Source organism: Phoxinus phoxinus (genome assembly GCF_949152265.1).
Source record: "Phoxinus phoxinus genome assembly, chromosome: 14".
NCBI lineage: Eukaryota > Metazoa > Chordata > Actinopteri > Cypriniformes > Leuciscidae > Phoxinus > Phoxinus phoxinus.
The window spans coordinates 22,508,003-22,519,778 of record NC_136889.1 but is presented as its reverse complement, the minus strand read 5'-3'; the positions used below and the strand labels follow the sequence as shown (position 1 = coordinate 22,519,778).

At 38.2% G+C, this 11,776-nt stretch overlaps 1 protein-coding gene across 3 annotated transcripts; it reads right to left on the bottom strand.

The window, feature by feature from the left end:
- Positions 1-2,534: 2,534 nt before the first annotated feature.
- On the bottom strand, positions 2,535-10,549 carry LOC307010300 (serine/threonine-protein kinase pim-2-like). 3 transcript variants are annotated; one of them, XM_079634852.1, is made up of 11 exons: positions 9,479-10,548; positions 8,996-9,220; positions 8,719-8,796; positions 8,277-8,579; positions 7,829-8,014; positions 7,549-7,643; positions 7,353-7,403; positions 6,752-7,133; positions 6,471-6,650; positions 5,554-5,699; positions 2,535-5,261 (listed from the first exon to the last, which is right to left on the bottom strand). In XM_079634852.1, the coding sequence occupies exons 1-10, from the start codon at positions 9,507-9,509 to the stop codon at positions 5,560-5,562; spliced, it is 1,671 nt and encodes a 556-aa protein (XP_079490978.1). In that variant the 5' UTR covers positions 9,510-10,548; the 3' UTR covers positions 2,535-5,261; positions 5,554-5,559. The 3 variants fall into 3 exon arrangements, with proteins under 3 accessions (XP_079490978.1, XP_079490980.1, XP_079490979.1); XM_079634854.1 differs by lacking the exon at positions 5,554-5,699 and having other exon boundaries at positions 9,479-10,549; XM_079634853.1 differs by lacking the exon at positions 8,719-8,796 and having other exon boundaries at positions 9,479-10,547.
- Between the last annotated feature and the right edge of the window lie 1,227 nt (positions 10,550-11,776).

Here is an 11,776-nt window from a genome sequence, read left to right as displayed (position 1 = left end):
GGCGTGGCGGCCATGTTGATGGCCTCGCGAATGTAAACATAACGTTACAGCAAGTGGAACGAGTAGAAGAAGCAGAGTTGGAAGAAAGAAAAAAGATGTTAAAATCCCAAAAAGGATGCGGAATTTACCGTGATACACTAAATAAGGAAGCCAGGGACCGGTATGTGGACAAAACCGGTACTATTAACGGTTTGGATCCATATGAAATTGGAAAAAAAGAGTGGAGCACCGACAACGACTTGCTGCCGCCGGTTTGCATACAAACCTAATTTTTACGTTTTCTTTAATAATACATATGAGATGTATTATTTTTGAACAGTTATTTGTTTTGACACGTTTTCAAAACTATGTCACCTTTTTCTCCACACAATTCCCAAAACCAGTCACAAAATGGGAAATGCCTCACATCTCCTACAAAATGTAACACTGCATTCAAAATGCCATAAACACGTGTCAGAACACTTATTTCATAATAGTACATTTTTGAATATAATACCATAAACACTGTTGTTCTAAATGTAAAGCTCTTTGGTCTTGCATAGGCTTATATCTCAATACCAGTGTTGTGCCTGAACGCCTTCATTGAACGATAGTTCATGAACTCGTTCATATTTTGGGCGAACGTGAACTGAACGTACTGTATTACTGCCTGATGAACGTTACTGTGAACTCGTTCATTCTGGTGTCGGTGAACGGCACGCTCTCTTCGTTTAACTTCGTTCAATGGGGTGCCAGATTTCTATAGAGCCTTCCAGGCAAAATCCGGCTAAAACACCCCGTAAACGGCCTTAATATGTAGCGGGGAAAACACCCAATCTGGCAACACCAGCCACCAGTGTCTCCTGACTCTTGGTCGATCTCGTTCATCAAAATGAACAAATCTTTTTTCCGAGTCATTTCGTTCATTTAAGGGGCTTTAAATGTTATACTATAAACTGGCAAATTCCCCTAACACATTTACTTACGCAATCTTGATCATATTCTGAATTATTAAATCATTAATGCAGTCAAAAATCGTTTACAGGGAACATAAATAATTACTTTACCTTCCGAGTCTTTAGTTCATTTGTCACGTGACAGACGCAATGAATGGATTCATGAACGACTCATCACTAAACTCAAAACAAAAAGCAGCATGATCATTTAAACGAGTTTTATGACAAGGTCCGTGAGGATGGGAAACATCTGACGCACAGCTTTAGTGTTAAAACTGATAAAATAATTGCTGTGTTTCTATATGGGCTGTGGCAATCGCTTGGACACACACACATGCACACACATTTTGTTGTTGATATAGATATTTGAAATAAATGATAGGTTAAGAAATGCTTACTGCAAATCTAAGTAAAACACCATTTTCTGGTTTCACATTAATCATCATGTGGCAGAATTGTCAAACCTGAGAGCTCAGTGCAAATGAAGTGATAAACTTTGACAAAATGTGATTATAATAGTGTTATAATAGTGAGTGTTTTATAATGTCTAAACATGAGTGCAAAAGCACCTCTGAATAGAACTCATTGGCTCACTTTCATTTTAAAAGTGTTAGTTTCCAACAGTAATCTCCACTAAAGCAAAGTAGTTTATCCATGTTAACTCCATTAAGCAGGCTCTCTCTCTCTCTCTCTCTCTCACACACACACACACACACACACACACACACACACACACACACACACACACACACACACACACACACACACACACACACACACACACACACACACACACACACACACACACACACACACACACAAAGACAAATATTTTTTCAATGTAATTGGGATATGTGATTGCGAAATATTGTTTAATGGTCTATAAGCATTTCATTTATTTCTTTGTAAAAATCTATATTACCAGTGCACCATAATTGTTTAAAACAATTATAATAAGGATTTGGAGCATTTGTTTATCAGCCAATGCTGGATAATGGTAAAGATTAGATTAAACAGATTTCTTATCCTGCGGTAGTAGCCTACTATTACTGCCTTCATCCTCAGTTCAAATGATTGATACTAGTTTAGAATTTACTGTGAGGCCTCCGAGCTTCAGAAATTCATGAAACCTGGCATGTTTCTTCAAAATGACTTTGTTCACACTATATATAGACATGTTACTCACAATGGGCCATGAGGGTCGGGTACGAGTCAAAAGAAGTATACTTTGCAAGGCTGTGCGTGTAAAAGAACAAAGTATACTTTCAGCTTAATAATACAATAATAGCTTCTTTAACCTAAATAACCAAAGGGGAGGCAACAAATTATATTATTATTATTTTCAAAATGTTCTAGTCTCATTTATTGTAGTGTTATGTTTTAGACAGGCTCTACAATCAATGCACTGAAGTCTGCAGCCATGTAGATTGAGATTTTAAACAGTTTTATTTCAGGAAGCACAAAATAGGCCTTTGCCTGAATACTGTACAGGTCATATACAGATTGGTCATATATAAAGCATATATAAATAAAGATGACTTGTCTTGATTTAAAAACAAAGCAAAAATTACTTTTAAAACAAAGCAAATGAGGCTGTGATAATAATAATAATAAACTTTATTTTATAAAGCACCTTTAAAAGCAGTTTCTCAAAGCATTGCACACAATAAGCAATACAATTGAATAAATAAAGAACAAAATAAACATCAACAAAACAAAAATCAACAAAATAATTAAATAAACATCAACAAGCAAAATGCAAGTTTAAAACAATATGTCTTGAGTTGACCTTTAAAAATGGCATATGTCTGGAGTTCAAGAGAAATTCAAAGATCTGGAGCATTGGAAGAGAAAGCCTCAGAAAGTGTCACCCACAGTTCTTAAGTGTGTTTGAGGAACAACCAGCAAGTTCGATTGTGAGGATCTGCGATTAGGATTATAGGGATGTAACAGTTCTGTTAAATAATACGGTGCTTTATATGTGAGCATCATAATCTTAAAATACTGGGAGCCAATGCAAGGATTTCTAAAGTGGAGTAATATGATCGCATCTCCTGGACACAGTTAAGATCCTTGCGGCCGGATTTTGTACATATTGGAGCTTGTTTAGTGTGGCTTTAGAAACTCCGGCTAAAAGGACGTAACAGTTTATTTTTTATCAGCTTTTCTGCTACAGGAAAATGTAACATAGGACACAATCTTGCAATGTTTCTGAGATGGAAAAAGAAGTTTAAACTGTACTCTGAACAAAATAATCAAATGAAAGATTAGCATTGAAAATAACTCCAAGGTTCCTCACTTTGCTCTGGGTTTCCAAAACAGAGCTATCAAAAGTCAGACAGAGAACCAGCTTTGGAAATTTGATGACGGGAACCAATGAGCATAACTTCAGTTTTAACAATGTTCAGACACAGGAAATTATTACTCATCCACGTTTTTATCTCATAAGATCAGCGTCAGGGCGCTCATCTGGTTTAGAATGTATATAAATCTGCGTATCGTCAGCATACAAACGATAATTGAGGCCGAGCGATCTCTAGAAATGATCAATGGTGACAGATAAATATTAAAAAGTAAAGGGCCCAAGGCTGACCCCTAAGGAACACCAGTGAAAACAGAGCTAATCTCAGACCTATGGCCACCCACTGAAATGTACTGCGAACGGTCAGTTAAAGAGGATCTAAACACCTTAAAAACTGTCCCGACACACCAGCCACTGTTTCAAGACGTGTGAGTAATAGACTGAGATCAACACTATCAAAAGCGGCTCTTAGAGCAAGAAGAATGAGAATGGATGTTGCGTCAGAGTCAGAAGCCATCAATAGATCATTGCGTGTGACTTTAACCAAAGCCGTCTCGGTACTGTGAAATTTACAAAAACCCGACTGAAGGGGTTCAAAAAGGTTATTAATCGTGAGATAGTTACACAAATGAGAGTCAACAATACGCCCAAGTATTTTAGCCAGAAATGTAAGATTCGAGATAGGACGATAATTATTAAAGTCGTCCAGGGAAACATTCTTTTTTTTTATTGTTCATTTAATTCTGCAAACATAATCCCAAACAATAAGGTGGAGGTTTGATTGGCAGATTTAGTCACACAAACAGCACACGTGGCTTGTGAAGAAACAGACCGGCTGTATGACAATTTCATGTAAGCAGAATATCGCTGGGAAATCGCTAAACTCCAGCGCATGTTCGTTTTCAGATCATCAGTGCTTTTTAGAGCGCAGTGTAGAGCGAGCGTGCAAGGATTGCCAGATTGCACAGATTAAGTAAAACACTGGGCAGAAAATGTAAGAGAAAAGCTCTGTTTGGGGAATTTAAGCTATTTACATCTGGCAACCACAATCATCAGTGCTAGTGGGGACTTGTTATCAATGCAAGATAACACAAATGTCAAATAAAAAAAGCATTTTCAGGAAAAGTAATGAGCGGGCAAATATTGTGACGATTATTTAAAATGAATCGAGAGAGGCAGACATCGTTATCGCAAATTAAAATATGATAAATTGTGCAGCCCTACTTCTTAGTGCGCAAATTGTCGTTATACCATCATGGAGCAGAGCGAGCAAAAGTAACCTTGCGTGACCTCAGAGGAGCAAAAGAGTCTAGATTAGCAGCAAGAGCGTTATTTAACTGTGAGACTTTCTCCTCCAAAGATGTAAAGTGCAGATTACTTAAAGTGGAAACAACAGAATTGGAAAAAACTGTCTGATCAATAGATTTCCACTTCCGAAATGTTACAGTTCGAATGGTAGGTGCACAAAAATAATGTAGTTCCCAATTAAAGAAGAAAGCTGATTGATCGGACAGTCCGAGGTCAACAGATGAAAACTGCGATACAAATGAGTCATTTATAATCACAAGATTCAGAGGATGGCCTTTGCAGTGAGTCGGGCCAGTTACCAATTGCAAGAAATTAAAACAGTCAAGTAGCGATAAAAGGTCCACATGAATGTTGAAATCCCCGACAATATGAACTCTGTGGAACTTCAGGGTCAATATTGACAGAAAGTCAGCAAATTTTGACATAAAAACTGCATGTGACTTAGTCTTAGGTGGTTTGTAGACTGTAGCAATGATTGTAGAAGCAGGAACAGAAATAGTCAAAACCAAGCAATCAAATGCTGAAAACTGAGGAACAGTGATGACTTGATGACTTGTTTCCAGTCTTGCAGTCTCTCATGTTCTTGCTCAGGCGTGGACGGCTCTGAGATCTCTGGTGTGGCGGCTTGAGTTCCTGTCAGGTTGGGGTTGGACTTCAGGCTTCGGGTCACGTCTCGAGCTCAAGCCCTCGACCAACGACAGCAAGTGTGTTATTTCCTATCCAACACAAAGATTATATGAACATGTGAACTCATGGATGTTTTTTTAGAGCTGATTTACAACAGAACTGAATTCTTGCAATTGCATCACTGATTCTGTTATTTTCCTGTTTATTACTGTGAAGCCGCTCTGAAACAATCTGTATTGTATAAAGCGCTATATAAATGAAGGTGACTTGACTATAACAAGAACATTACAATGAACACACATTTGAAAACCTCACTACAAATACTCCAGAACTGAAGATAAATGATAATAATCCTACTCTGTCTGTTACACTTCCTCACACCTGAAATCACTGATCGAGTGAATCTCCTGAACATCTCCTGATCTTCTCCTGATCATTTCTAATCCATTCATGTTGTAACATCTGCTCTAACGTCGGGCGTTTAGTTGGATCCAGGGTTAGGCACTGGCTAATCAGATCACTGCATTCTGTACACATTTTATTAAGGAGAGAGCTGGTTAGTCATGACCATGTGACACGAATGGTGGCATCTATGAAAACAGCATCTGAAACATGATTAATATAAGGTAAAGTGTTCTTTATCTTTCTTTAAAGGTGAAGTATGTATTTTCTGTGGCACCGAGTAGAATTACAAAAATATAGCATATTTTCAAACAACCAAACGCCCCTTTCGCTTGTCGCGCCTCCCTCAACTCAAACATCACAAACGCAGCTCTTACTGGTTCTTCTGAAGGCATGTTCTACATATGAGGAATCATTTGATCTGTGTTGCATTTGTCTTTATGAACATTTGTGTTTCTGAACGGGTGCATGATGATGCTGTATGTTATTGAAGCGTCCTTTATAGCGTGTTGCATCTCAATGCCCCATTCGCTTTGACGCGTTCATGACCGGTTTAATCTTTAAAGGTATAAATGCAGTGAATTTTGGCTTTCACTTCTGTGACTAAAGCTGAATATCTTTTCCCATGATCCCACAGCGGCTAAACACCCTCAGTAGCCACGCCCCCAAACACACGCTATAGGTTGGGCTGGAAAGACATTGGGAGGCTCAATGTTTACACTTTTGGGGGAGATAAACCCATAAATGACATACTAATAGTAATCGATGAACAATAAACTGGGAGAAGAGAATGTATTTTAACATAAATCTTACGTATTTCACCTTTAACTCTCTCTGTGTACGGAGTCTCCCCTTTATGTGTGTGTTTATCAATGTCATCAATATTATTCACTCACCTTTGGATAAGTTGGAGTTCAGAAATGTAACTTTGGCTTCTGTGATTTCCAATGTATTGAGAAAAGGACGACATGGGTTCACCATCTCGTACAACATCACTCCTAGAGCCCAGACATTTGTTGGGACGGCGTGGAATCGAGGTTCAGTGTGGACTTCAGGTGGGCAGTAATCCAGTACTCCTGTAAGTAAGACATTCGCACATTGTTGAGCAATTTTTTTTAAAGCATCAAATAATCAGTAAGTCGCTACATTCAGGTTTTCACACTCCAAAAATGCTCACCAACGTATATGTCACTCTCGTAGCCGTCAGCACTAAGTAGGTGACCGCTGCCAAAGTCTATCAGCTTGAGCTGTAACATGTTTTTCCTCAACAAGAAATTCTGCGCATGAACATCACTATGAAAAACGCCGCGCTCAATGCAGTGTTGAACTGCCAGCACAGCCTGTCGCATGATGATCCGTGCTGTTGTTTCATGCAGTTGAGGATTACGACTGATGAAGTCCAGCAAGCTCTCGCACGGTTCAGGGAACTCCATGATGAGAGTGAATTTTCGAGGGTGTTCAAACCAATCGTACAGCTGTATGACATAGGGGCTTATGGGTTCTTGCCTCATCTTTAGCAGCAGCGCCACTTCTGTAATGAGCGGTTTGGGATGCCCAGGCTAGAGAAAAGTAGTAGACAGAAGGTTAGCTGGGTAAAAATCTGAAGAAAACATCATTTTAAAATATACTTTTTTTTTTTATCTTTGTAGATACGATCATCAGAGCCTTTCCAGGCTTATTTGTCTATTATATTTACAGCGAATGCTTCACACAGGTGTATTGACTACAGTAATCAGCACTTAAACAACACATACACATTCAGCTTTTGACCAACTTACAATAGCAAGATAAAGATCGTTGTAAGTCTTGCGCATCCGCTTGATGGCAACCTGCAAAAACACACAAAAAAACTGTATTCAATAACAGTAATAGTATTTAAGCGCCTGACTTTGCACATAACATTTACCATTTGAGCATCTGAGTATTAAACCAAATACTTGAAAAATAAAATACAATTCAGCAAGATTGCTTTACCTTTTTGCCATCCAATTTCCGTGTTCCCTCGAACACTCTTCCGAATCCTCCGGATCCAATCATCTCTCCCACGTTATAGAGAGTCTCAAAGGACCCTAAAAAACAAATCAGAAAAATATGAGAAATATATGAGCTTGCTAGATCCTTGGTTTTATATTAAAAATATCAGTGCTGGTTGTGTCGAGAAAATAATTTTTTGAAAACAAGTCTATCTTTATTAAAAAACAATACGATAATACTCTTTAAACCAATGTTGGAGAAATAATTTGTGCAGATTTACCGTTATTCGGCTTGACGGCGGAGTGATCGGGATCAGGTGATGAAGGATCAGGATCAGAATCCAGATCCGCTGGAGGAACGAAAGGCTCCACATCATCCACAGCAAAACAGCAGAGGAACGGATACTTCACAGCCTTCCACATCCTTCTGAGCAAAGAACCAGATCGTTTCCTCTTCTTGGGTTTTTCTGAAATGAAGAAAAACAATTGACTTACCGGTATTAAAAACATCAATGACGTCAAATTAAGCAAAGATATACAGTAATGACATAACTTACATTTTACTGTTAAATTCTAATCTGTAATGTTACAAATCCAAAGAAAATTCCAGCAAAATTTTGCAGAGCAGCAGTAAATGTGATTGGACATAAACATGATAAAAACTATACTAATTATTAGCAACATCTCTATCTGTACACTTTACAGTCTCCAGCCTTATTTCAGTCTCACCAGTCGAGCTCTTGTTCACCGGTGGCGGTGGTTCCATACGGACATTTGAAGTCTCCGTTGGGTCGATGGGAACTTGACCTGGCAGCGGAGGGCACATAAACTCTTCAAAGCTGTTGGTCCTGGACAATCTCCTGTTGCCGCCACTGCCCTGTTCATATTGGCTTTCCGATCTATCGCCACTCCGCTTCCTCTGGACGATGTACGAGCCTTTGCTGCTGAAGCTCTTCAACCCACATAACCACCTCTTCACATTTCCCACAGAGCGGGACGAAGATGATGTGGACATGATGCCCGGTGAAGAGTCTGGGGAAACATTTTTAATAATATTACAATTTGGTCACATCAAATTGTTACTTTATTTAAATTTGTTCAACTTTCTTTTTTGAATGATAAATTACTTATTAACTGAGCCATAAATTCTTCAATAAAAGCCTATCCTGACCTCTGTGACAGCGTTTCGATGAAGTGGACGGACGTCCATCATCTGGGCTCTGCAACTCCCTCCTGCTGTCAGTCCGATCTGTGGACACAGAAAAAGAAAACTCAGAAGATGATGTGGACATGATGCCCGGTGAAGAGTCTGGGGAAACATTTTTAATAATATTACAATTTGGTCACATCAAATTGTTAATTTATTTTAATTTTTTCAACTTTCTTTTTTGAATGATAAATTACTTATTAACTGAGCCATAAATTCTTCAATAAAAGCCTATCCTGACCTCTGTGACAGCGTTTCGGTGAAGTGGACGGACGTCCATCATCTGGGCTCTGCAACTCCCTCCTGCTGTCAGTCCAATCTGTGGACACAGAAAAAGAAAACTCAGAAGACTGAGGGGTGAAATATCCTGGAAGCTTCTGGATCAGTGTCTGGGTCAGGTCTGGCAGTGGATCCTGGGAGAAAACAGATGTACTGGAGCTGGAGCTGGAGCTGGAGCGGCCTGAGTCTGGAATATTTCAGACATCACATAGTTAGAAATGTTTAAAATAATCAATAATGTCAGCGGTCAATTACTAATTATTACTATAGTTAACGTTACTCAAATTTAAAAGTTTATTTTAAATGCAAGGAATCAAATACATGTGATAACTTAGCTGGTAAAATTTATAAAATGGGTTACCTTCACATTAATTTAGTCAATCATTGTACAACATCATACCATAACATACCATAAACAAATGAAAAACTACGTTAAAGCACTCACCTCCTCTTTCACCCATGAGAGCCTGAGACATCTTCCTTCAACCTAAAATAAAAACAATACAGAAATACAATACAAAATACAATACAATAAAACACTAACGTTACCCTTCTCAGAAATACTCCTCCCCCAAAAAAATAAAATTAAAAATAAAACAAAAAATTAAAAACTCCAAACACCTTCTCACAAAATAACAATAAACAAAAGTATCCTCGGAAATAAAATTAACTTTCAAAAATATAACTTAAGGATAAAATATAAAGGATATATCCTCCGATGTTCTTCTAGAAAGTCTCCTCTCAGAAATCCTCCGAACAGTTTTGAAATCTCAAGATCGATCGCACAGAAACTCTGCAAAAGTTTGTCAATTCGCCTCGTCTCTCAACCAACAAACAGCGCTCGGTTCGAGTGTGTATCAGTCAGGATTCATAACACACGCGTCGCTATAGAAACTCAAATTTAAATCACTCATATGCAGTCAGGATTCATAACAGGGGTCGCTATAGCAACACAAATTCGAATCACTCAAATGCACGCACGCACGTGCATGAGCACAGCACGTGAGCTCACATCGAAACTGAACACATTTATTGAATAGTTACAAACTTAATTTTTACGTTTTCTTTAATAATACATATGAGATGTATTATTTTTGAACAGTTATTTGTTTTGACACGTTTTCAAAACTGTCACCTTTTTCTCCACACAATTCCCAAAACCAGTCACAAAATGGGAAATGCCCCACATCTCCTACAAAATGTAACACTGCATTCAAAATGCCATAAACACGTGTCAGGACACTTATTTCATAATAGTACATTTTTGAATATAATACCATAAACACTGTTGTTCTAAATGTAAAGCTCTTTGGTCTTGCATAGGCTTATATCTCAATACCAGTGTTGTGCCTGAACGCCTTCATTGAACGATAGTTCATGAACTCGTTCATATTTTGGGCGAACGTGAACTGAACGTACTGTATTACTGCCTGATGAACGTTACTGTGAACTCGTTCATTCTGGTGTCGGTGAACGGCACGCTCTCTCCGTTTAACTTCGTTCAATGGGGTGCCAGATTTTTATAGAGCCTTCCAGGCAAAATCCGGCTAAAACACCCCGTAAACGGCCTTAATATGTAGCGGGGAAAACACCCAATCTGGCAACACCAGCCACCAGTGTCTCCTGACTCTCTTGGTCGATCTCGTTCATCAAAATGAACAAATCTTTTTTCCGAGTCATTTCGTTCATTTAAGGGGCTTTAAATGTTATACTATTAACTGGCAAATTCCCCGAACACACCCACTTACGCAATCTTGATCATATTCTGAATTATTAAATCATTAATGCAGTCAAAAATCGTTTACAGGGAACATAAATAATTACTTTACCTTCCGAGTCTTTAGTTCATTTGTCACGTGACAGACGCAATGAATGGATTCATGAACGACTCATCACTAAACTCAAAACAAAAAGCAGCATGATCATTTAAACGAGTTTTATGACAAGGTCCGTGAGGATGGGAAACATCTGACGCACAGCTTTAGTGTTAAAACTGATAAAATAATTGCTGTGTTTCTATATGGGCTGTGGCAATCGCTTGGACACACACACATGCACACACATTTTGTTGTTGATATAGATATTTGAAATAAATGATAGGTTAAGAAATGCTTACTGCAAATCTAAGTAAAACACCATTTTCTGGTTTCACATTAATCATCATGTGGCAGAATTGTCAAACCTGAGAGCTCAGTGCAAATTAAGTGATAAACTTTGACAAAATGTGATTATAATAGTGTTATAATAGTGAGTGTTTTATAATGTCTAAACATGAGTGCAAAAGCACCTCTGAATAGAACTCATTGGCTCACTTTCATTTTAAAAGTGTTAGTTTCCAACAGTAATCTCCACTAAAGCAAAGTAGTTTATCCATGTTAACTCCATTAAGCAGGCTCTCTCTCTCTCTCTCTCTCTCTCTCTCTCTCTCTCTCACTCACACACACACACACACACACACACACACACACACACACACACACACACACACACACACACACACACACACACACACACACACACACACACACACACACACACACACACACACACACACACACACACACACACACACACACACACAAAGACAAATATTTTTTCAATGTAATTGGGATATGTGATTGCGAAATATTGTTTAATGGTCTATAAGCATTTCATTTATTTCTTTGTAAAAAATCTATATTACCAGTGCACCATAATTGTTTAAAACAATTATAATAAGGATTTGGAGCATTTGTTTATCAGC

Excerpts from the sequence above, each read along its gene's own strand:
- LOC307010300 (XM_079634852.1), bottom strand. The coding sequence starts at position 9,509 with ATGTCTCAGGCTCTCATGGGTGAAAGAGGAG. Across the intron at positions 8,797-8,995 it reads ACCGAAACGCTGTCACAGAG|ATCGGACTGACAGCAGGAGG; the intron begins GTCAGGATAGGC and ends CTGTGTCCACAG. Across the intron at positions 7,134-7,352 it reads ACGATCTTTATCTTGCTATT|CCTGGGCATCCCAAACCGCT; the intron begins GTAAGTTGGTCA and ends ACTTTTCTCTAG.